The sequence below is a fragment of the Kryptolebias marmoratus genome, linkage group LG20 (genome assembly GCF_001649575.2).
Source record: "Kryptolebias marmoratus isolate JLee-2015 linkage group LG20, ASM164957v2, whole genome shotgun sequence".
NCBI lineage: Eukaryota > Metazoa > Chordata > Actinopteri > Cyprinodontiformes > Rivulidae > Kryptolebias > Kryptolebias marmoratus.
The window spans coordinates 8,747,761-8,772,556 of NC_051449.1; the positions used below are offsets into that span (position 1 = coordinate 8,747,761).

Below are 24,796 nucleotides of genomic sequence, written 5' to 3' on the forward strand. Positions count from 1 at the left end.
CCTGTCAGTGTCTTGTATGCCAGACTGCTGGTAGAATAAGATGAGACTGTGTCACACAGCATTTAGCATCGGCATGATGAAGAAAACTCCCAAAATCCAGATTTGAACAAGGCTCATTTGTGATGCCACATGTTTTAGTTTAATGCTGATCATTCAAACCAGTCATCAAGCCCAAGGTACAACAGGTTCACACTGTAATCTTTGATGCCTTCTCCATTGGGATATAGTCAGATTAAAACAGCCAACAGGGTGGGACAAGCTTTAAAAACTTGTATACATAGCAAACATGAATCGACTTCAAACCAACCCACTGAGACAGACAAGAAAGTCTTTCAAAGAAATGCCTTTATCCTCTCTATTGTTTCATCTTGAAGTGGCCCGTCATCACAGCCCATGTGGACGCCTAATGCAGGTTTCAAAGAAAGAGCAGCATATGCAACAAGCAACATGGCCTTTTAGTTCATACAGTTTGATGAGATATCTGGTTCAGTTTAGGTCATGAGAGGGTACTGGGAACCTGGAGAAATCAACCATGGTAACCTCACGTCCAACTTAGTCATCCTTCAGGAAATCCAGTTCTCTGGCATGGACGTTTTGTTCATTGTGTGCCCTCACACCTTGCCAGTTTACCCATATCCTGCAACCGAGCAATTCCCACTCTTAACACAGGGCCCCTCCCTAACCCAAGGGCCCCATGTTCATTCTGAGGAAGTAGGTCTTTGAGGAGCTTGTCTCAACCATCTGTCACGGATGTCCCAGAACATCTCCCATCAACACCAGTGGACTCCACATAGAAAGTTCCAGTTGTGAATGAAAGGCTCACAAATAAATGGAAAAATTGGTTTCAAATTTTGATTCTGACACAAACCTTGAGCCCAAAATTAAATCAAAGCATGAGAAAAAATAATTTGTGGTGTCAAGGGACGAAGACTACTTAAAGATCTTTGGTCTGGTTTCATGTTGTCCAAACTCAGTCTTTCATTTGCATTTTAAACTATTACCAACAATCAGCTAAAACTGCTATACCTCTAACAAATTCCCTTTATTCTTTGATGTCAAAATACTAAGCAATCTTCATGTAGTTATACAGAAGCGAACAATTCTGTGTGTACCCAGGGCGGAGTGCAAAATTTTATGTAAATCCCCTTAACGACCTTTTCAGGGCGCCAACAATCGCCATACAAAGGTGACTGGCAGGCGACACTGGTGCACATTTATCCTTTTGCCCCGGCCCATCTCTCTCTATAGCGCCCCCTACTGTGAGAGGCGTGGGGTAGGGTGCCCAGTGGGACTTGTTGCCAATGGAGGAAGCCAGCATGGACCCTCTCATGGCAACGATACAGGTCGTTGTAATAATGTTCGGTTTGTTTCCTGCTTCACACCACCTTTGGGATTTGGCCCGCCCTATAATCCAGTACATGAGACGCAGAGGGAGGCATCCCATGCTTGTCCATCCGAGTTCCAGCCTTGCTTAGCCCAAACCGGCTCCTTTGTATGGCTCACACAGCAGTCTATTGGTTGCCCCAGGGCCGTTTCATAATGTGCATCTATTATCACGATTATTATGATTACTGAAACCCCGAAACAGGAACCCCAAATTCAAAATAAGTTGATAAAACAATGTGTAGGTGGCTGAAAGTAGCAGAGAACATGTTTCTAATGCATAAAATCCTAAGCATTGATCCAGTCTTTTCCTGTGTCGCTGTGTCACACATACACACACACATACACACACACACAAGCTTTCCCAAGCCCCTTACTGAGTGTTTTTATCCTTGCTAGGCCTTGTCTCAGAGGGGAGTCAGGCCCCTACTGAGACCTTACCCACTTCCTACTGCAAAGCCTGTTTTGCCCCTTGGCAGCCCTCATCCATTCACAAATTTCCTCTAAGACTCAAGAACCATAAATATACATTGGTTTTGCCATAAATAATTCAGGTAATTTTAATATACATCACAGTTGATGATTTAGTTCCCATTTCTACTGCTGAAATGTACATGTGGCATGTTTTGTTCTAGAGAGGCCTACTTCAGACCTCTTGAGTTTTACTGTAGCGGTACCCCCAAGAGGTTGTGGCCCCCCAGGTGGGCACAAGAGTTCTGGGGAGAGACATCTACCAAGAATAAAGGGAAGATCTGAAAAAAAAATTAAACCCCCAAAAAGAAAAAGCGTGTACATGTGCGCCTGCGTGCGCAAGTTTTTGTATGTGTGGAAGAAAGTTTAGGCGTGTACACCAGCGGCGCCATCAAAATTTGTTTGCGTTTGTGTGTTTGTGTGTGTGCTTTCAGAGGGATGCCTGTGTGATATATACACCCCCCTACTGTCCTATTTCTAGTCGTCTGTCCACACATCACAACTGTCAGTATCTAGTGAGATATGAAGCCGAAAAGAAGGAAGAAGAGACCCTCGAATGGATATTACCGCTGAGTTCGCCTGTGGAGTATAGTGGATTTAACGTAACCTCTTGGATCTAAACTGTACCTTCACCTCTCTACATGGTATGTGAATGATTTAATAATATCAACCCAACAAATATACTTTTTTTCCACTGAACTCCTTATATGAATGGATTTTAAGGTGAAATTCTTACTTTCTAATATAATTTGGCTTTATTTTTGCTTTTTCAAAACTTGTGTGAACTCAAAATGCTCATTTGAGAAGAAAAAAACTACAAACGTTTTAAGGCAGCATTGTATTTGTCACTGTGGGGGGGTTCTTTTTCTTTGTGTGTGTGTGTGTGTGTTCTACTTTTATAAATCTAATTTGGATTTGTTTAAGGTAGGGTGACCAAACAGTGCACAGATGAAGCACTTTATCTCAACTTTTACCAGTTTTTATTTTTATTCATGTTTTATTTGCTGTGCTTTACTGGTTTGCACTGGTCTAGTTAATGTCACTGGAGCCTTAATGGAGTCTTTTATAAAAATACTCAACCATCCAGCTGTTAAACTTGGTTTTGATGCATGTGCGTTGCTTTCATACACTGTAGTAGTTCTTTAACAAACCTATAATTAGGCAAATTTTAGTGGCTGCAGGTTCAAACAGATTGTACTGATTTTCTTTAACAGACAAACAGGCACAGGAACAATGTGAGCACAGATGTCTTGAACACAAATGAACACATGCTGTACACACAGTATGTATTATGTGATTTTTAAAAGACAGCTTTTAGATCTGCCCTCAAACCCAGCCCCTTTTGACTCTAATTGTAAGCTTGTTTCATTTTGTTTTGATTTGTTTTTAATAAAGTTAAGTAAAATATATGTGCAAAAACACCGATAGTGTTATTTTAACAGTGTATTAGGTCATATTCAAATTACTGGTAAACAAAGAATATGAACCTAGAGTGCAGACTCTAAGATATATTTTCAGGGTTTTTTATCCAAATTTGAGAAATGATGTATGAATATAGCTTTCAAAGTATCAAACAACCCCAAAGTACTTGGGTAAATGACTCAATCTTTACTTCATGTATTCTATTTTTCAGTTTTTGTTTTTTTAAATTGTGTTGTTGTTTTTTTTTTTATTTGTTAAGAGCTAAACGCTTGTTCAAAGTGTGGCGCCTGTATTTGGAAGCAGTTTCTGTGAACCTTAAAGGACGTCTCAGTGCAAGTCAAGTTTGCCACGCTTGGGCTAAACACATGAAACAAATCCATCAGACAGAAGAAAACAAAAATAGATTTTGTGCCACAAATAAACAACTGCTTTTATGTCACATAAATGCATCTATATTGTCTGGTCGATTTCAGCTGAAAGTTAACTACATGGTGCTTTACAATATGTTTGGACACGCTATAATACAAAAGCATTATATTCTTTGGTCATGTCAGAGTCCAAGCTGACACTGACTTCAAGGTATTCATGAGAGGGTAAAAAGTTTGCGGTTTTATTTGTACAATTACATCTTAGTGTGCTGTGATTTTTAAACTCATGTATTTATGTATTCATCATAAAAACTGAAATACCTTTTAAGTAAATGGCAAAAATGACAATAAGATACTGTCATAAAATATTGCCTGACTTAACTAAAATGTGCATTAGGCAAAAAAGATTCATCAGAAACATTACAGTTAAGCAAAGTGACCAATCAGAATCTGTATTTTGATCTGAGATTCTCATTTTGTGACAGATTTTTCCTAAAAGGACCCAGATCATAGTACATTATTCATAATCTGTTCAGTTTCTTTATTGTTTAACAAAGTTTTCTGAGTGTTGACATTGTCCTGAATTGAAAGTAAGACCACCTAATTTTGTTTTCATGTAATAGCAAGAGCAATCAAAGATATGGCCCAGTGCAAATAGAAAAATGACACCAAAACTGAAAAGACGCCACTTTGCAGTAGAGGGTAAAATTAACAAGAGAGTAAATATATTTGCAGCAATAATTACCTTCTACACTTTAAAAAAAAACAGCAGTTACTGAAAGCGATTTTTCTGCCATTCAATGAGGCGAAACCACAAATTATGGTTGAAGAGTGAGACAGCATTACGAGGCTTCGCTGTGTGGTCCTTCAGCCTATTCCCCTCCTGCTGTTCTCCTCTGGCCTTCTTCCCCTCCTGCTGCCCCCTCTGCTGGGGTTAGCAGGCATAGTTGACCCTGGTTAAAATTCAACTTTCTCTGTAATAACATGGTTAGACTCTTCCTTATTGGCTTGGTTGTGCATGGGGAAGAGGGTGAATACAAAAGGTTTGAAAACAAATATCTTGATGAACTTAAAATACTCTAACCATTGAAAATGACAGTGCAGACATTAAGGCATTGTGTAAATATTTAAAGTGCAATGATTTTTTTTCTTTTTTAAATGAGTTAAATTAAACTTCAATTGCTTAAAGTTCAAATTGGGTTAAAAACATTATGCTTCTTTTAAAGAGTAATTGACACTAGCAGAAGATTAGGGCAGACACAAGCTGTGTTTTCCTTCATCTCTTTTAACAATAATTCATACATACTGAAATTATCATTTGTAATTTTGTAAAAAAAAAAACAAAAAAACATTTGTTTTCCCATTCTTGCTTTTTCATGTAGTTTAGATCTACAGCTACATCTTCCCTGTTCAGTTCACCACCGATAATGGCATGCAACTTTTTCATGCCATTTATCGACTATCAAAAATGCTGATTTTTGAACTGTGCACTGATAGCAAGCTAGAAGCTGTTTATTTTGTGTTTGTTTTGTTTTGGGTATTTTTGTAAACTCACAGCACAGTTTTCACTTCATTTCAATTCTTCTGAAATTAATTCAGGCCCAAAAATGACTACAGCATCCCCATTGTTTCTGAATGTTCATAATTTTATGCAATTATTTAGAACCGTTAGATTGATTTACTGTTTGCACCCAAATTCTTAAAGATTAATTTCTATAATTACAGTAAATATATATATTATTTCATGAACAGCTGAAAACACTGTTAAAGGGATAGTCTGGTCATTTTTGAAGTAATGCTCTGTCAAATACTTATCAACAGCAGCCTACCTTATCAGCTGTGACATGCAGAAAAGAAAGGGGGCAAAAGTGTTCATCCAGGCTAGGCTAAAGAAGTCCAATTTTTTAAATCGATTTTTCAAGCTTATAAAAAAAGACTTAAAAAAAACAGCATATCTGTGTGACCTCCCCTAACCCCATTTTCTTATACAACACAATTTTTAAGTGGCACCGTAATATTTCTGTTGACTTTCAGCTGTTTGTGTACACAACAACAGTGATCGTTTTCTTGGACTTTTTGAATCGAGATAAAAAAAGGATCAGAGTCAATCGCTTTACCTATTAGTGGTCGTAATGTTATGGCTGATTAGTTAATAACGCAAAGCAGGTGATAAAGCCGGAGGAGGGTGTAATTCTCCATTTAACCACAGGGGGCGACTCCTCTCAGACTGACGTTCACGGAAGTTCAGCTGGACACTCTGACGTGTCAAATCGTCGCCATTTTCCTGTAAGGGAGGAAACGCCTTGAGGGAAGAAAACGTTCAACGAGTAAGTAGAGAGACTTTGCTTCAATCAAGTAAATGTAGAGCCTTTTTGCACTTTGCTTTAACAGACTGTGGTCCCACACAAAAGTATGTGTATTCGAGCTGAGTGCGTGGCTACGATTATTCCGGAGAACAAGCAGCAAATGTGTAACTTGTGGGATTCGTATCGACGATTCCGTCCTGGTGTTTTATTTTTTTCCTCTTTTTTTTTAGACTTCATATCCGCAGTATGCAGTTGTCATTAAAGTGTCTTGAAATATGTCATAATCAAAGTCAACTACAAGTTGTTAAAAATACGATCTTGTCGTAGCGTTGCTCAATGCTAAGCTAACGTCGGTGTTTGTTTACGTACCGTAGCTCAGTTGGGCAACTTTTAGCTCTGCTTTCAGGAGTTAGACTAGTCCAGCACCGAAATTGGAGACTTTAGATAAAATTGTCCAAAAGTGTCCTTCAGGAAACAAGTGATGCTGTCAATCTGTAACGATTCACATACAGTAACTAAGCTAGGTTGCCTTTCTTCCAGCTTACAAAAAACATTGATTTCATAACAATAAAAATCTAAAATAGCTCAAATTTAAAAAAGATATTTGCCTTTTGCCTGTAGTTTTCTGTGTATTTGTTCACTCCTTCACAGAGAGTGCACTTTCCTTGAGTAAGGTGATTAGAAACTTTTATATTCTTTTTGGGTATTGAAAAAAAATCCAAAAGCTACACTGACAACAAGAAAAAGTTGGCCTACTATCTCAAAAATGACAAATAATTGTGTAATTTATTAGTTATCATTAAGTGTAATTTACTACCCCGGAAGCCTACATGACCAGTATCCCTTTATTTTATTTTTATATCAATTTTTACACAATAAAAAGTTAATATTAGTTAATTTTACACCTGTGTTTTTCCTATTAATTATCTGCTTATTGTTTAATTCTAGACGTATCTGTCTGACAGTGCTATTTGTTTATTTATCTGGATCAGCTATATATTTCTACCCTTTCTGATAATAGAAAGTGTCTTCTTTGTGTGTTCAACCCAACCCATTTTTTTTATTTTTATGCGAGTCACATTATCAAACTAAATGGGGCCGTGATCTAAAATGACAGTCATTCAACACTGGCTTAACTGAATGGGAAAAATAAAATAAAAATATATTGTCTACTCTTATTACACATCCTGCTGCTCTCTGTAAAAACTCACTAATGATTTTTTCACAGGGGCTTAAACTTTAGTTGGTATTATTTCATATCTAGCCTAGTAAACATGCAAGGCCCTAAAAGATAATAAATAAATAAGCCTATAACAGTTCTCCTTGGTAGTTAAAAGGTTGTTCCTCCAGAAGTTAACATCTCCTGGTCATTACATTTAGAGCAGTTGGTGTTTTGCGCAGGAACAACCTTGTGGTGTTCATCATTTTATCTTCCCTTTAATTTGCAGTACTTATTTTATGTACACTACATTTTTTCTTTCTGTTTCTCCACAGATCGTTTGGGTTTCCATTTTATTTTTTTTATTTAGGTTTTTGATTTTTTTTCTGGACAGAAGTGGTTTCCCATCTCGCGGCACCATGGGGAATATGTTTGCAGGACTCTTTAAAATGTTCGGGAAGAAAGAAATGAGGATACTCATGGTGGGCCTGGACGCCGCAGGAAAGACGACTATTTTGTACAAGCTTAAACTAGGAGAGATTGTGACCACCATCCCCACAATAGGTGAGCCAAACATTGTGTTCAGCATATCGCGGGACAGAAGGACAAGTTAGATTCTGTGTTTTACATTCTTACAACAACAACAAACAAAATCTATATTTGTCTCCTCCTTCAGGTTTCAACGTAGAGACGGTAGAATACAAGAACATCAGTTTTACAGTTTGGGACGTTGGTGGTCAAGACAAAATCCGACCTCTGTGGCGTCATTATTTTCAGAACACACAAGGTAAAGTTTTACTGGTCTCACATTTTATTGACATTCATTTTATGAGGAGTTTGTTTATTTTTTTAAAAATAATACTGTTCTATTTGTTTTTTTTTTAAAAACAGGTCTCATCTTTGTCGTGGATAGCAATGACAGAGAGCGATGTGCCGAGGCCCGAGAAGAGCTCTTAAGAATGTTGGCAGAGGACGAGCTGCGTGACGCTGTGCTCTTAGTGTTTGCCAACAAACAAGTAAGTATTGGAAGCCTTAAAAAGCAAATGAATGTCACAGGTTTTGATTGTTTTTTTTTTTGTTCTTGTTGGCTCAATGCATCCAGATGATTGGGTTCTAATGTTCTCTCGCCGTTTTGTTTCCAGGACCTCCCGAATGCCATGAACGCCGCAGAGCTCACGGACAAGCTGCAGCTTCACTCGCTGCGTAACAGGAACTGGTACATCCAGGCAACCTGTGCCACCACTGGAGACGGTCTCTATGAAGGACTCGATTGGTTGTCGAATCAGCTCAAGAATCATTAATGATCAGGGCGATTCGCAAAATTAACCTGCTTCACCCAAAACCTTATGTTTGTCTTTACACTTCTAAAAGAAAAAAAAAAAAAAGTTCCTCCACACTGGAAACTGCCCTCAGCTTAGGTTTGATCTCAGATATACAGGCCAGTGATTGGGGGGGGGGGATCTAATCATGTAAAGCTTCTGTTATTCTTATTTTTTATTTTATTTTATGTACCTTTAAATAAATTTGGGTCATGGTGGAGCTTATTGCACTCTTTAAAATCATGTGGTGGTTCTTCTCTTCCTGGCTGTTGGGTGGCTTTGGCTTTTGATTAAGAAAAGGGAGAAAATGATATTTTTACCAGCACTCTTTGGCCCCTGAACCTCAATGCAGTCAAATGATTTTCCTGGTTGTGTACTGTAGGGGTGGACGGGGTGGGGCTTTTCTTAAAACTATACTGACTTGTACACTGATGCACTACCTGTAGCTAAATTAACTTGTTATTCCTGCCTACATGTAAGAACCTTGAAATTACCATTTGGTACAGTGGAGTTATTACCCATTTGTACTGACGTCACTCCAGTTTGTAAACACTTGTGTTGATGTGAATGAAAATGCTGCAGAGATCGCACACCTTCCCGTTCTGTCGTAGTTTGGGAAGGCTGAAGTTTGGGTTTAGTTTTTGCATCTTGAGGAGTCTCAGGTTGACAGTGTGGCCTGTTGGAGTACGCATATCTGAGTGTTTACATCAATAGGTAGAGAAGAAACTATTTACCCAGCTGAGTATTTATTTCTGTAGTTCTATATTGTTTATTTTGTATGTTTATTGTAACAGGTAACTAGTGTGATTTAAGGCTCTAAACCTTTTTCTTTTTAACTCAGTCTGGGAAATATTTTCAGAGCAATACCAAAATCAACTGCATCTCTTAAAGTGCCGTCAATTTTGCTGTAGACAAAAGGCCAAATGCCTTTTTTTTTTTGTTGTTGTTCAGGACACATTTCCTCTATTTTTCCAAGAATTCTCTCTAAAGAGTGCAGGTTTGACTATACATGTTGTTGTTTGCATTGTAATGTTTTATTAAGTAATTCCTTGAGTCAGTCAATGTTTTGTTTTAAGCTTTTGTTTGTGTGTGTGTAGGGGGGCACTGCAAATAAAATGATTGAACACAAAGATGTTTTTGGAACTGCATTTTGTTGTAAACTTCTTTAAAGCGGAATGTAAAGGTGTTCAGTGAAGGTTATTCTTTTTCTTCTTTAAAAAATATTTTAAATCAAAGCCAATCTCATACATAACTGGACAGCTTTGGATGTGGTGGCCTTCCTAAAATAATGTCCAAGCAGAAAAAAACAACCACCCCCCTTCTTCAGAACTGTCACCAAACTCTTGAGGCTGTCAGTAAATTGCACAAGAAGAAATATGATGCCCTTAAGGCGTGAAACCACCCTGTGTCGAGGTTAAAGCAGTTTGGTGAAGAGCACATCCTGCTTCACTTTGTCCAAGGGTGGAAATCTAAAGACGGCATTCTTGCAGGTTGATTAGGCTGCCATGGTTAATGCAGCCAAGCCTATAAAACGTGGCAGGAGAGTATATGGTCGTGGTGGAAGGCAAAGTAGTTTGAGCCTCGGGTCCTTCGTAGGGTGGCTTTGTCCGGCACCCACTCCTGCTGCTTCATCAGCTTGGTTTGTGTGTGGTGGTCGAACAGTACTCAGCCTTATTAAAAGGACCAGTCTGTTTTTTGCACTTTTTTTTTGAATGCCTTGCTCTTTTCTTTCTTTCTTTTTTTTTTTTTACTGCAGCCCCCCAGGTGCCATTCTGCAGAATCCTCTCATTCAGACCAATTCAAGGCAAAGGCAAACACTACACTCTGTTAACAACCAGGAGAGATCATTTCAGGGGTGTCGCACCGGTCAGGGACCTGATTTGAGAATGACAGATTAATGAGGCCATGTGAAAAAAAAAAAGACCACCATTACTGAGTAATGCAAGCGATTCAGTGGGATGGCGGATATGTTAAAAAGGCATTAAACAGCATCTTTAAGACTTTACAAATAAAAAATAAAATTCAAAATGGCAGCTGCAAAGGCATCAAAATTCTAAATGATAAACTCATAAGTAATGATAGATGCAGCTCGTAGAGTAGGATGTCATTTTGTTTAGATTAAACTCTTAAAGCCTACATTTACCTTAATTGCTACAAGAGTCATGTTGGTGTAAAATCTCTAATCGGGCCAGTAAAAACCACAAGAGCTTGGACTGATTATTAAAAAATAATTTAGTTTTATACTTCAGGTTCCAAATAACTGTGGATAATGCAATGAAAAAAAAAATCAGTTTCTAATTATAGTCAATATTTAAAACCATCTTTAAAATAAGGCTTGTCACATACAACCCAAAAATAATACACCAGAATCAATACTACCACATAACCAGCGCACTGAGAGAATTAGTTAATACAAAAAGCTCAAACGTTTCGCACCGACTAGCTTTCATCCTGTCCAGAGTACCGGAGGCCCTCGTGGCCAGTCAAGCTGCTGTGGAGTGCTCTGTCCGCATTATGTGTCTTTGATTGGATGGGGGAGCGGGACATTAGTCGTCCGAGTCTGTGTCGTGGCGCCGCCTGTGGCTTTGTGTGGCACCAGCAGGGGCCTTCTTGTGGATGGCAGGGTTGCTGCGGGCAGGAGACCCCCCGTCAGAGGAGTCTGTGTCATGCCGCTGTTGTCGATGATGGGGGTGGGAAGGCTGTCGCTCGTTCTTTTCTCCCCCCCTTGAATGGCTGTCATGGGGTCTGGCTCCACTCTGACTGTGGTATGATGGATTATGATGATGGTGGTCCTTTTTGTGTCTGAAAAGTAAAAGGAAACAAACACTCAGTGAGTGGGGTGTGATGATATAAGCTGTAATAAGGCTGGGGAAGGAGTTGCCATTATGACCTTTATGGTGAAATCCACGGAAAATGCAAAAATGCTGCTGAATATGAACTTAACTGGCTGTCACAAGAGGGGAAAAGGTGTTTAAAAACTTTACATTAATGCACATATGCAACCACCAAACTGTATAATTACTGCACCCCCATCTTACACTCACAAACTTTATTATAAATTATACTTGGTCTGATACTCCCCCTAAATCCCCTATTAGTATGACAGATCTTTAACTCTGTGAAACACACACCACACAAAGATAACTGAATCTTCATGACTAAAGGTGTAAAACGGTGTATAAGCGCCCTCTAGTGGGAATTCAGTGTTTTGCATCAAGTAGAGTGGTTTGTTAGTGTTGCAGTAAATGTAGACAAACAAGAAAAAAAACATGCAATATCCTCCTGACTACCAGGAAAAAAATATACATTGTCCAGTCACAAATTTATTATAATTACTTAAACTTTGTAAGGTAATTAGCCCCACCCCTTTACATTTGGTATCATTGAAAAGCCCAAAATGTCCTCTGTAGACAGCAAAAGGAGTTAATTCAGTGGGAGATTTTCAGGTTTACAAATGTCCTACATAGAGGACAAATCTGAAATACAAAATATCTTAAAAAAGGACAGTACAGGCAATGCAAATCATGAAGTCAGCTCTCTTTTAAAACATAACTATGTGCTAAAAATGTAAACTTAGCTTTAATTTGAGACGGTTAACTTCATAAAACTGAAAATAAAACAGTTTTTATACTTTGTCGATAATCCCTTAAATGTAATAAATTACTATATTGTGAAAACATTGAATGTAATCAAGAAATGTGTTCTCCTTTGTTTTACTTTGTCAGGTTGTTACTACAGCTGTCTTTATATATTAGTGGGTATTTTGTTCTCAGAGAGTTAAATTTAATGTAACTAAATTGTGATCTGCTGATCAACTTGGCCACCTCAGAATAATTATCTTTAAAACAAATATTAAATATACCCTAATAAATATAATCTACCATCAAAAACTCCTGAGCTACTTTCTTAAAAACTTTTCTGTACTGTACAATTGCTATAGAGCCATAGAGGTTCTTGTGTTCTGCAGAACTCATCAGTCTGCAAAATCATCCACATGTCCACGCTATCCCACTGCCTCTGTATGTTTTCACAAGTTCTGATGTAAAGTTTGGCTCATAAGATGATGCAACCAAGCATTTTTGCTCCTCAGGCTGATCCGTTTCCTCACTTTAAAGTATGCTGTGATTCCAATTTCTGAACCCTTCTTTATTTTAAAAAAGGGTTATCTTTAATATAAAGGCAGCACTTTAATCAAATATTTATAGTTAAAAACAAAGATTCTGAACAACAAAGGATTCATTATGATTAAACATATTTTATAAACCCTTGGACCAACCTCTTCCTGTTATCATCCGAGTCTGAGGAAGACGAATCTCTTCGTTGCCTTTTCTTCTTTTTTTCCTTCTTGCTCTTTTTGTCCTTCTTCTTCTTTTTGCTCTCAGGCCTGCTGAAGTGACAAACAACACTTATTTCCTAATGATTTTCCCCATTCATTAGCAAACTAAGCAAGCTAAACAAGACACCTGGCCATATTTTGTCAAGTGGAGTTTAACAGGTTTTATTTTTCAGTGAAACATCAGGAGGGGTCAGTAAAATTCTGCATTCTTACTTCTGTTCCATCTCCTGTTTAGCAACACTCTGAGATGTTTTTGTTGTTGATGTTTCTGGATGACCTTCAGTCTTGTGATGCTGCACAGAAAGCATGGGTTTAATTATTGGATTATGTCATAGATTACAAGAAACAAACTATCTGAAGTATCTATTAAGAACCATCCCAACTTTTACAAGGCCTTCTTAATTTGATCAGTTACACATTACATTAAACAGATGAAATAAATAAACTTAGCATCAGAAATCATATTAAATCTGCATTTAAATGAAAAGGCATCTGAACTTACAGTAAAAATTGGCAGGCCTATTTTAGCTGCCTCCTTCTCTTTTTGGGACAGCACCATTTTTCGTGACCCTGCGCTTTAGATAAAAACATTCGACAGAAACAAACACTTTATTTTGAGGAATTCCTCTACAATGCAGTGTTAGGAAAGCTAAGAATATTCCAGCACAATAACGTGGACTAAAATATATTCACCTGGAGCTTCCCAAGCCTGATATACGATCCACGTTCCTCTCCTCGCCGTCAGCCTCGTCCCTCCTGCAAACCTCTACAAGATCCTGACAAAATACAATTCGAACCATTTTAGCTTTCTTTCTGGCAGTACAAAAAAAATTATTTGAAAGTGCTCACCAGCTACGTCACATACTTCTTTGGTGAGGCCAGTTGGTTGTCTCTTTATATTCTTGTGCCCTCTACAAAACATAAAGTGAGCATTTTTATACTTTAAACTTCCAGTGTTACAGAAACGTATTTCGCAGTACGTTTTACGTACAGGGCAGCCATCAGCGCCTCCTCTTCTGCTGCCCTCACAGCAGCGAGTTCGTCCTCTTTGGACAAAGGTTTGCCAGTTTTTTTGTCCTTTGCATACCAAGTTAGATCTTTGCCCTTCTGCCACCGGCCGACTGGTGCCATCAAGGAGTTTCCTGGAGGGAAAACAGGAAGTGAGACTCAGTGGGTGATGTCAGTCTTAAAATGAACAGAAAACAGGAGAAAGTTGTAAAAATGATTGTTTATCACCATATACACAAACCCTTGACTTCTACTGTACCTTTTGATTTGCATTTAGGTGTGTCAATTTGTTTGTGACAGAACCGTATAATACTTATATACTGTATAAAACAAATATACTGTAGGTTTCACAATCACATGAAATTCCAGCAGGTTGGTCTTTGTGATGATCTGAAACTTTTTTATTTGAACTACAGAGCAACATCTGGGATATTGCTTATATAAGATATCTGTTATTTTTCTGACACATGAAAAGAAAACGCCCAAAACACAGTCAAGTGTTTGGTTTTACAACATTCTGGTTATTTTAAATGAGATTTTATATTTAAAGCCTAAATTTAAAACAAACAAACAAAAAAAAAACCTTTCGCAAAGTTCTATAGTAATATCAACTTCAAAAAAATCTGTATGCAACTCATAAAAACACAGAGCTTTACACTTTATAGGCAATTTACTCCAAATTAAAACTGAAAATTTGCTAATTTAGTGGCAGCTGACAAACAAAAACATTTATTACTTTTATTAACTCACATTGTGACCGTTTATACCAAGTAAAGGGACATTTTACTCCAAAATGTTTAATTATTTTCCTGAATGGTAACTCTTTCTGAGGCCTGATCGGGTATATTTGTATTTCTGTCTAAGTAAATTAGTAGATAATATAATGCATTTTGTACTGTAGTGGTTTGATGCAATCCAACAAAAACAGATGCTTTTCTTTTAGGGCTGCTTTCATATTGACTAAACTTCTCTGCAACAGCACACATTCATTTTTAGTAATACAGTTTATGTGAGATATTAAGACTAACTCTATCCCTGAAGTTTACCGTTTATACATGCTGTCCTCAGTTACTGCTCACTTAAATGCTACCCCGAAACACAGCTCGCCAAATGGTTGTGTAACATTTCTTTTGTCAGCCTTTTCTGTCCCATCTGTGCTGACGGCTACGTGGCTCTTGTTTGGCATGCTGCTGACCTGCTGGCAGCGGGCAGGACACGGAGGGGCTGCGTGTCTCTGCTCAGGGACGTGAAAATGAAAGTGGGAACCTGCTGTGTGCGGGACACAAACCGAGACTAATAGTAGCCCATTAAAGCCGTCCAGACTCTTGTGTAATGAGGGACTCCGCAGCAAAAGGTAAAGAAACAGCTGCACGTGGGGGCTTGAGCCTATATCCTCGCTGCCATCTTAACTAGCTTGCTTGCTCGCCCACTCTGGTTAGCACTGATAGCGGATTCAGCTGCGAGTTCTGGCACTTACCGAGATAATTTTCTCTGTGTTTATCGACCTTCACGTCATCCCAGTTGAACTGGTCCTGTCCTCCTCGTAAGCCTCCGGATCTCGACGAACCAAACATTTTTTTCTCCTTCTGGGTTAAGTCGGAGATTGGAAAGGAAAGCCACACACACTGTTAGCGTCTGCAGCTAACTTTAGCCGCATGCGCTGCGTGATTTATTCGGTCGGGCCTTCAGCACACACTCATCCGGGGAGTTTTACGGTAAGTTACACTTCCTTGTATTGAAGAGAGCTACGCGTTAACTGGTGGGGCTGTTTACTTTGGAAAATGACGCTGATTCTCTCGGCTATTTTCGGAAATAGCCTCAAAGCGCATGAAACGAAGTAGCAACAATCACAGAGTAGGTTGTTTTATGTAGCTCTAGTTAGCCTAAAGCGGCCTTTAACAAATGGTATCTCGCTGTGCTCAAGTTTATCTTGCATGTGCAAAAAAAATAAACAACAAAAAAAAAGAAAACGCCGTAGCGTGAATATAAAATAAAATATTAGTTTTTACTGGACACTTTTTGTGGCTAACCCTATTTTAACGTCCCGTTTCTTTGTTTTGTCGCGCGTTTTATTTACGCTCGTGGTGTTGTGTCCCGTGGTGATGACGTAAGCAGCACAGTTCGCTCTAATGGCTCTCACAGTAAAAACACGGGCCACTGGAGGGAGGAAATCCCTCGAAGACGGTCTCAGAGGCTTCGATTAACCTATCTCCTCATGTACCTGAGACATTTTACCAGGCTATTTTCAGGTAGGCATGTGGACGATTGTATTTTTCCCTCAAATATTTGGGATTTCTTCGCTGCACGAGGGGGTGAGACTGCCATCATACCTGGAGTCAGCTCGTTGCGTCGCAGAAGATGGAGTTGGGGTTTAGTTGTTCTGGAGTGCAGTTCAAAGCAAGATGGCTTGATGTTTTTTTAGAGGGTTGCAGCTTACAATACATGGAGACTTGTGAACAAATAGTCGCTTTATTTGGAATAAATTATTATATTTAAGTGTCAATCAATACATATGTGGCATAAACCTGTAAATACATTAGAAGTTTTTACTGCAAACTGATGAACTCAGTTTAAGAAACTGCAGTTTCTATTTCATATAGCAACCGATTCTTTTATGTCATCAGCAATATGTGCATTTTCTCCCTTCTTAGTTTATGTAAATCAGCATTTTCAAACAAATCACAACCCTCTATGAGTCAAAGTGCATTTTGCAATACAGCAGTGACATGTGAAATGGTAATAGTTTATTGCATGTGCATTTTGGTTTCTATCCAGACTTGAAACCTATGAATGAAGAGCTGACACTGTTGGGTTGTAAAAAGATAAAAAACTGGTTCAACGTTTGCCCTCACGGCCCTCTGATTGCCTCTGTTTAGGTGTAGCTCCAACTAACAACAGTGTTGTTTTGATATGGCATATTGTGTAATGTTGTCTTGATTTGCACCAAGAACAATTTTGGTTCTGTTTAGCCTGCACTTTTATATTTTTATATATATATATATATATATATATATATATATATATATCAAATATGTCAGTGTAATATTATAAAAGAAAGAAACCAGACATTGTAGAGGAAAAGCCTGGCACCAACATTTGTTTTTGTATTTTAGTGTCTTGTTGTTTCAGCTTTAAACTGACTTCTGAAGCGTTTTGAAAATTCACATTTTAAATGTTGCTTCAGGCAAATAGCAGTCAGTCACATGAGGCCTGGAGCACGTGTTTAAAGTCAGACACACTGCAGCTTCCAATAAATGTCAGTCTGTACTGACTGTAGTCTCACATGGCTTTAATTTCCCATCATGCAAATCTTTATGAAGGGAAAGTGAATTCTCATGTCAGTGCTGGACTGCAAGGAAAAAAATAGACTTTCTTATAGTTTGTTTTAAAAGGTTTCCTTCTGTGGTTTTTTTTTTTTTGATTGTTTTGTTTTAGTTTTCTTTTTTAGCAAAACCGAACCTCTACTTTGTTTGGATATTGATTCCTCTTTGGGCCTTTAGTTTAACTTTTTTATGGGACGCATAAGGAAGTATAATTGCTATGACTCCCAGATCACAAGACTGACTGAATTATGATCGTTCAAATAAATCTCCTAGCTGTTTACCTTTGAGTTGTTTTTTTTTTATTCTAAAGTAAAAAACACACAGGAGTACATGTAATCAGGGTTTAACACGTAGGAATGTGGGTTTATCACTGTAGTTCTTCTAGAAACACCAGTATAGCTGCTTTCTTTTTTCCACTGTTTGCTGTTACCTTAAAAAAAAAAAACCCAGAGGAGGGTGAAGCGACGGTCCTGCCCTCTCGTTCCCTCCCCTCCCTTTTGCTTGTGTGCACAACCAAACCATCATTGCTCATTTTGTTTCCTCATCTGCTTGAACTCTTGTCTGCTTTTTTAAAAAAAGGAGGTAAGGAGGAACGCTGTGGTCAGTGTTTTATTCTTTGCTGGGGAATCCTAACCCTAATTGGCAGTAATTCAGATGTTCCATTACTGGGTGTTACGAAACAAAATACCGTCGTAACTTAAGAGTTTTTTTTTTTTTTTTTTAGGAATTAAATGGCTGCTTAAATTGGTTATACGTTGTAGTTTGATTGAGTGTGTGTTTTCAGTAAAAGCAGGTTTTCTCCCGGGCTCTTAGCTCAGGTTTCTTCAGCTGCGACTCACAGGTGGAGGTGGGGCTTATTTTACCTCGACAGCATCAAGATACTTTTTGGTAACAACTCAAGTTGCTGTCTTTTCTCGTGTGAGAGAGTTCTCACAGGCTTTACCACCTTGTTCCCTTGCTTATCTGGTAACAATTATCCCCCCCCCTTCAATGTTGATAAAGACAAACCTTTTCTTTTTTTTGTCTAAAGTCGTGTTTGCGCCCAGGCTATTTTTTTGCTTTTACCGATGACTCATGCAAGATTCCAGTGATGTGTCTTTTTTTTTCCCCTTCCCCGCCCGTTTTTATTGCTTCAGCTTTTTCTCCTCTTCTCTTTCAGCTATGGCTGGACCCAGGCCTGTGGTGTTCAGCGGCCCATCGGGGGCAGGAAAAAGCACGTTGTTGAAGAAGCTCATGAAAGAGCACGAAAATGTCTTTGGCTTCAGCGTGTCCCGTAAGTGTTGCCACATGCTGTGTCTTTACTAACAGAACATTTCACTCAGACTGCTTAAGGCTTTGGGATTGCTGGTGATTTTAATCAGTGCTGTCAAAAACCTACATTTTATTCATCTTTTGGGACCCTGGAAGGTTTGCTTGTGTTTTTTTTATATATATTTCTGGCTGAAGTAAACAGATATAAATAGATTTTTTTTTTTTGATTAAGCAGTACTTGGATTTATTGTACTTCCCAAAGTCCCCTCCTTTTATTATGACTCTGTTCAGAAAGTTTGCGTTTTCTGTTTAAGTTTAAGAAAATGATGACTGCTGTAATTATAAATAAATGCTAAGAAATTTATTCTTTGTAAGCAATTAATAGGTGCAACTCTAGATTTGTAAAAATAAATAATCCATGTCTTTTTTTTTTTATCCAGATACAACAAGAAAACCTCGTCCTGGAGAAGAGAATGGCAAAGGTACAACCTGCACTTCCCCCTGCCATGGTCACTACAGCATCTCCTTTTTTGCCCCTTTATGTATTTTTTTTTTTTTTTCTTTTTTTCAGATTATCATTTTGTTACACGAGAGGTGATGCAGGGCGGCATCAACAACGGCGAGTTCATCGAATATGCCGAGTTTTCAGGGAACATGTACGGGACGAGTAAAGTCGCCGTGCAAGCCGTCCAGGCCAAGAACCTCATCTGTATACTTGATATCGACATGCAGGGCGTGAAGAGCATCAAGAAGACCGACCTCAACCCCATTTACATCTCCATTCAGCCGCCATCTTTGGAAGTCCTGGTGAACGCAGTTCCTGCTCCTCGCAGTCCGTCTTCATGGCTCGGAGTTTCTCGCCGAACATTTGTAAGTGTTCTCTGAATGTTTCTGTGGTTTTATCGTTTCAGGACAATCGTTTAAGAGCCAGAAAAACCGAGTCGGAGGAGAGCCTCCAGAGACGTTTAAATGCAGCCAAGGTGGACATGGAATTAAGTAAGTAGTTTGTTCACAAAAGCTCAAATTTCAACACTCCGCGGATGTTTAAATCCTGAGGTATAATAATTCTATCTCCCTGCAGGTAAAGAACCAGGTGTGTTTGACGTCATTGTTGTAAATGATCGTTTGGAGGATGCTTACGTTGAGCTGAAACAAGCTCTTCTTGAGGTGAGCTGCCACAGCAAAGACGTCGATATCCATGAGATAATAATACATTAAAGATTAAATTAGGACAAAATAAAAATTTTTATCCCCTGTTCACTCTGGGTTTCACTCAGAAAAATGTGTCTTTCTTCAAAAAGAAGAAGAAACATAACAGCATAACTGACCTGTTAAACACAAACAGCTCAGTTTTGTCAGTGGTACTAATGCTGTTGATGCTTTTAAAGCCTGAAGTTTGTCATCAGCAAAACAAGGTGTAGAGGTTTGTTAGAAGACATTTTAAAAAAATATTAGCAATTCAGGATTTATGTCTTTTCTGTAACAAGCTAAAATAGTCAAGTAAAAATCTACTAAGGGGCTGAACTCGTTTTTTTTTTCTTTTCAAAGTGCTACATGTAATGTTTCCCCTAAAATTAAAACTTCAATTAGGTTTGTGTTTCTGCACCTTCCATACCACGGATAAATAACTCCACTCTTCAGTATAAAACAGTTGTGTTGTGATGTTTTTATGGCCCATCCGTTTTGATTTATTTACTGTGAACGTGTTCAGTATAGCTCTGTCCCAGCAAGGTTTTTTACGAGCAACACAAGGAGCAGTTACCGAGAAGAGCAGTCTTTTTTTTTTGTTGTTAATACAGGTGTCAAATAAACAGGTGTAGAGAAGAAAGAACCAAAAACTGCCAATTAATTATGAAGCCACAGTGGGTCACACAGACAGGGAGAGTCTTTAATGAACATTGTCATTGCCGGTTTGTTTTCCACTCACAGCTTTTGTCGGGGCGTGTAGAAACAAGCTCAGATCGATGAGGCCTGGTGTCAGTTGCTGGTAATTATCTCAGGTGCAGCTGAGAAAGTGGCTGCGTATGTCGTACTGTAAGGCATCAGTGTCCTCAGAATCAGCAGATTTGTTGTGAACTATCAAACCCATTGTCTTATGGTAAAAGGCTGATATTCTCTTTACTTAATAACATGATCAGTTACAGCTGGTACACCGAAGTTCTGCAGATTTATAGTGCTTGGTTACTTCTAAGTTGCTGTACCTGTGCATTCACATCACCGAGTTAGCCTGGCATCATTTTCCTGTACTTGTGCTCCTGTGACTCCGCATTTGAGCACACCATGAGTAAACACTGTAACGTGTCAGCCTGCTGGCACAAAGTTCCAAACTTTTAAATTCTGTAAGTGTAGATTTCCCTCTGGCGATAACACAAACCTGTGTGGCGAAATGTGGAATGTTCTAATGCGTTTTGTGTTTTTGTTTTTTTTCCCCCATCCTCTCTTTGCAGGAGATAACCAAGGTCAAGAAAGTCAGCGCGTCTTCGTAGGGGGACAGCAGCGTCCTGACAGCTGTTTTAGTCTCATCCAGCCACTCCTCGTAAAGTCTCAGACCTCCGTTCAAGCCATGTACATTCCCCTCAAATGGAGATCTGTGACTCAAACAGCTCACTTTAGTAACTCTACAAACAAGAACCTTTTTACACTGCATTTAGAACTGGTAGTTATCATAGTGGAACTTTTTTTAACTGCAAGGGAATGTTTTTAATATCTATATTTTTATTTTGTCATGTGTAAAGAAAAGAGACTCCAATTGTTTTTACTTGAAGTGTGACTTGCGCGGCATGCAGGTGGTTCTGTTGGACAGAGGTCACCGATCACAGACGTACTGCTCGCAGCCACGTTGACTCACCCAACTGGAGTAGCACAAAAAGGCGTAACGTGGCTCATTCCATCATGTAGACAAACTGGTCTTTCAAACGTAGAGGAAAAAAAGCACATCTATGTCGGCTAGTGGCACCAAACTGTGCGTCTCTTACTATTTTTTTTTTTGTGCAGTTTTTGGCCTGTGTTGATGCTTAGATCGTACAGTAACAGTGAAATGTGCTGGTTACAGTGAGAGTTTAAAACTGAAACTTATTTCTGGAAAATGTGGCGATTGTTTACTTTCAGATGGGGTACATGCAAGTCTGATGTACTTTTCTAACAGTAAAGTTATTCCAATGCTGGTGAATTGTTTTATTTTAAAGATTGTTGTATTTTTTTTTCACTTAATATAATATGTTAGAAAATGTGCTAACTAAATTTACAGTTTTGTTTTTTGTATTTTTGTGCTCAAGTAACGTGAGTTCCATTCTAAAGATATAAAGTTTGCTTAGACGAACAATACATCAGTGTCTATTAGAATATGGCTTTTGTTTTGTTTTTGAGAGGGGGATATTAGATTGTTTTATTTTAAAGTTGTAAAACCTTTATAATATGTAACACGTTCACTTTGCAGCTTCACCTGTACAGTCAAAAGACATTCAGTGGACTTAAAAGAATCTGAAAGATTAAATAACATGTTTATATTTTACGTATTGCGTAAATAGAAAACACAGTAAATATATTTTTACTTAAAAAGAGAAAAGTAGAATGTATTTGTAAATTGGCATTATGGCTTTTTCTCAGCATTTTCAGCTTTGTGTATCTTATTGCATTTAAGCACCTTGTGACATCCATTCCTCTGTGCTGAAAAGTTTGCGTTCCTGATATTACCATTCATTATTTATAATTCAAGTTGTCAGTTTAACACAGCATAAATGAACTGTGTGCAGTCCTTTGCTTTGACGGGTTTTTCTCAAGTCCATTTAATGTCTAATAGCACGACTGTTACATGTTGAAACGTCAATAAAAAGTTAAAGCAACAAATTGCATCTTTCGTACGTGAAGCGTGGCAAGAAAATATGGAAAAAAACAGGTTATTTTGAGTTTTTGTACATTTATTTAAAGCAGCACTTTGTGTTCAACCTTGTTTTGTCCAAAACTACACATGTACAGTACAAGCTATTACATTCTGTTAGTGATTTTTGATTATACATAACATATTCCTCGTTAGGCACCTTTCAACAACACAAACTCCACACATCTTTAAAGGACATTAAACCACTCCCTTTTTCATTGCACTAAGTAGGGCGTAGATCCTGTGAGCTCCAGTGCTTCAGATACATTTGCACTTAAACGCAACAGGATAATTCTGGTTACGCTAAATAAACACATCTGCTTTAAAAAAAGCAAATACATGCAGGCACTCCTCTAAATATGTCACCAACACATGAAGACATCTCTATGAAAGCCTGTGAGTTTGCAGGTCACTGCAGTGCATCAACAGACACCAAATGTCTAAAACAGCTCAGTAAAAATGACTAGTAGGGGCAATCTGTTTTATGTTTGTAGGTATTTGTAAAACAGGTTGTTTGTGATCACCTACCAATCGATCTGATGAAACGAGTGTAATGTTTGTACGACTACTCGCAAAGCAATCATTCAAACTCCGACAAAATTCTATAATCTGATGATTTATCAACAGCAATCATTGAAGAAAATCAAACGTGAAGTCAACATCTTAATTAACGGCAATATTTCTTGTTCCAGCAAATCCAAGGCATTGTAAAATGCAACATTTCTGTAAAGTACAAAATCAAAACTCAGAAAACATGATACCTAAATGCATTAAATAACAGCTAGGCTGTGAATATAGTAAAAGGTTATCCTAAGGATAATACCTGGATTAGTTGATGTTTGTAAAATCATGATTTAGTGAAGATATATGTGACAAAAACAATGTCAAACCTTTACTTCTTTGGCATTTTTCTCCCACACAGTTCATACTGCATGCAGAGAAGCAGTTAAATAAACAGAATGAGACTGAAACCTGCTTACAGAGACAAAATTATTCGTACAGTTTGCAACTTCCCTAATCTGAGGAAACCCCAAATCCAATCGTTTGTCACTAAATAAGTTTTGAGAATCAGACTAGTTTCAGATTGGCTGCTTCACAATGGAATGGTTTGTCAAATGCAGCGGGTATTTAACTCATGAAAGCAGAAATGTATCTATTTAAGACTAAGAATCTGTGGTACCAAATGAAATGTGTTTACTGGTTTTCATAAAGGTTGTCTTTAATTTGTAGAGTGACGGGGTTGCCAACTGATGCGTAACCGTAAGTCTGGGTAGACACTTTGGTTTTAAAGCTCTGCTGCCTGCCCTCATCTCTCTGCACCTCTGAGCAGTATGAAGGCTTCACCTCCACCTTGGCATGGCTCACTCGGATTGGCACTTGCCTCTCTGCCCTGGGCCGAGCTTCAGCAGCTTGTGGGAAGGCAGACGAGAAAAGGTTGTTGGAGAGATGCTCCCTGAAGCGACCGAAGAAGCTGCTCCTCTGCCTTGGTACGATGTCGGGCCGACCGACATTGAGAAGCACTGGTTGTCCTACCTGGGACCCACCGATCTCTCTCTGGAGAACAGAGATCTCACAGGGTTTTTCCTCTGAAACACAGTGGGCGCCGGAGGAGCCATAAGTCTCTCCTTCCTCTGGGATGTAATCCTCCAAGTCTTCAAGATTCAAAATACGATCTCCTTGTTTCAGTTTCACAGTCTCTTGCTTTTTCAGTAGATCACATTCATTATCTTCATCATCAGATTCAAAGATGACAGTTTGTTGATCGTCCTGGTTGTTAATGTCTTCTTCAGCAGGTGAAAGGACAGATGAGAGTTCACATGGTTCTCTGGAAGCAGAGCCAGAGGCAACGTGATCATCTTCCTCCCAGGAGAGGGGCTGGCTGCTGGTCTCCCCTTGCCGATGTGCCTGTGTTTGCTCCACTAGCTTGTTGTTAGAATTGTTAATATTTGGGTTTTCCATGGTAGACCTCTTGGGTCTCGAGGGGGTGGCAGCGCGATCGGACCCTGCAGGTGAGACGCCTCTTCTCCTCGACAGCCTGGGAGACTTATTGACCTTGTACTCAATGACTTCTTCTACTTCAACCCACCTGGGCTTGCTTTCCACTGCCCTGGCTTCAGCCCCCTCAGGCTCAGTAACATAAAGGGTCGGGATGGTTGTCTTTCTTGGAGTGGGCATCCTTCTTGGCCTGGTTGCAGGGGGTTCAGGGGTGGAAGTCTCAGAGCGGTGGGCACCAACAATAGCCAAGCCAGGGGATCTGTGTCTCCTCAAACGTGGGTTCTTCACCACAGTGGTAATAGTTTCCTCACTGGAATAAATGAAGGAATGCATGACTAGAACTACAGACAAGGATTTGCACAATTGCTTTGCTGAATGCAGATTTCACACTGCTGATTGTAGCTCAAATGCTTAAATTGACATTCATAAATCACCAATACAAGTGACTTAGTAATGAAATTAATGAGGAAAAGATGACTCCCACAGCACTGGGTGGGAATATATGAATAAGTAGAGCAATAAATAAAACCAGTGGAGTTATTTAGTCTGCAAGCCACATGCAAGTTACATGCATTCTT

The 24,796-nt window shown here is 38.8% G+C and overlaps 4 protein-coding genes across 26 annotated transcripts in view; 2 read left to right on the forward strand and 2 right to left on the reverse strand.

The window, feature by feature from the left end:
* Positions 1-5,853: 5,853 nt before the first annotated feature.
* Positions 5,854-8,547, forward strand: arf1 (ADP-ribosylation factor 1). The gene is made up of 5 exons (XM_017426016.3): positions 5,854-5,971; positions 7,445-7,673; positions 7,786-7,896; positions 8,001-8,125; positions 8,252-8,547. Exons 2-5 carry the CDS (start codon positions 7,529-7,531, stop codon positions 8,408-8,410), a joined length of 540 nt encoding a protein of 179 aa, XP_017281505.1. The 5' UTR covers positions 5,854-5,971; positions 7,445-7,528; the 3' UTR covers positions 8,411-8,547.
* Positions 8,548-10,639: 2,092 nt separating this feature from the next.
* lg20h1orf35 (linkage group 20 C1orf35 homolog) lies at positions 10,640-15,829 on the reverse strand. 2 transcript variants are annotated; one of them, XM_017426014.3, is made up of 8 exons: positions 15,250-15,829; positions 13,756-13,906; positions 13,630-13,675; positions 13,458-13,540; positions 13,267-13,339; positions 12,978-13,057; positions 12,705-12,812; positions 10,640-11,230 (listed from the first exon to the last, which is right to left on the reverse strand). In XM_017426014.3, the coding sequence occupies exons 1-8, from the start codon at positions 15,344-15,346 to the stop codon at positions 10,975-10,977; spliced, it is 894 nt and encodes a 297-aa protein (XP_017281503.1). In that variant the 5' UTR covers positions 15,347-15,829; the 3' UTR covers positions 10,640-10,974. The 2 variants fall into 2 exon arrangements, with proteins under 2 accessions (XP_017281503.1, XP_017281502.1); XM_017426013.3 differs by having other exon boundaries at positions 12,705-12,815; positions 15,250-15,828.
* Positions 15,830-15,865: 36 nt separating this feature from the next.
* On the forward strand, positions 15,866-22,188 carry guk1a (guanylate kinase 1a). 2 transcript variants are annotated; one of them, XM_025007995.2, is made up of 7 exons: positions 15,866-16,021; positions 18,255-18,368; positions 18,787-18,828; positions 18,918-19,153; positions 19,258-19,342; positions 19,428-19,513; positions 20,794-22,188. In XM_025007995.2, exons 1-7 carry the CDS (start codon positions 15,988-15,990, stop codon positions 20,830-20,832), a joined length of 636 nt encoding a protein of 211 aa, XP_024863763.1. In that variant the 5' UTR covers positions 15,866-15,987; the 3' UTR covers positions 20,833-22,188. The 2 variants fall into 2 exon arrangements, with proteins under 2 accessions (XP_024863763.1, XP_017281504.1); XM_017426015.3 differs by lacking the exon at positions 15,866-16,021 and adding an exon at positions 17,540-17,677.
* The window catches only part of obscnb (obscurin, cytoskeletal calmodulin and titin-interacting RhoGEF b), a 51,664-nt gene continuing 48,191 nt past the window's right edge, over positions 21,324-24,796 (reverse strand). For all 21 annotated transcript variants that reach the window (XM_017425977.3, XM_017425976.3, XM_017425968.3 and 18 more), the window contains one exon: positions 21,324-24,528. In XM_017425977.3, the coding sequence (XP_017281466.1) occupies positions 23,418-24,528 (1,111 nt within the window). In that variant the 3' untranslated portion in view covers positions 21,324-23,417. The remainder of the gene's footprint in view (positions 24,529-24,796) is intronic.

Coding starts and splice junctions, on each gene's coding strand:
- arf1 (XM_017426016.3), top strand. CDS start 7,529: ATGGGGAATATGTTTGCAGGACTCTTTAAAATGTTCGGGAAGAAAGAA. Junction 7,897..8,000: donor TTATTTTCAGAACACACAAG/GTAAAGTTTTAC, acceptor TTTTAAAAACAG/GTCTCATCTTTGTCGTGGAT. Junction 8,126..8,251: donor TAGTGTTTGCCAACAAACAA/GTAAGTATTGGA, acceptor TTTTGTTTCCAG/GACCTCCCGAATGCCATGAA.
- lg20h1orf35 (XM_017426013.3), bottom strand. CDS start 15,346: ATGTTTGGTTCGTCGAGATCCGGAGGCTTACGAGGAGGACAGGACCAG. Junction 13,541..13,629: donor CAACTGGCCTCACCAAAGAA/GTATGTGACGTA, acceptor GTATTTTGTCAG/GATCTTGTAGAGGTTTGCAG. Junction 11,231..12,704: donor TCGGATGATAACAGGAAGAG/GTTGGTCCAAGG, acceptor TTTACTTTTCAG/ACACAAAAAGGACCACCATC.
- guk1a (XM_025007995.2), top strand. CDS start 15,988: ATGTACCTGAGACATTTTACCAGGCTATTTTCAG. Junction 16,022..18,254: donor TTTTACCAGGCTATTTTCAG/GTAGGCATGTGG, acceptor CTTCTCTTTCAG/CTATGGCTGGACCCAGGCCT. Junction 18,829..18,917: donor TGGAGAAGAGAATGGCAAAG/GTACAACCTGCA, acceptor TCTTTTTTTCAG/ATTATCATTTTGTTACACGA.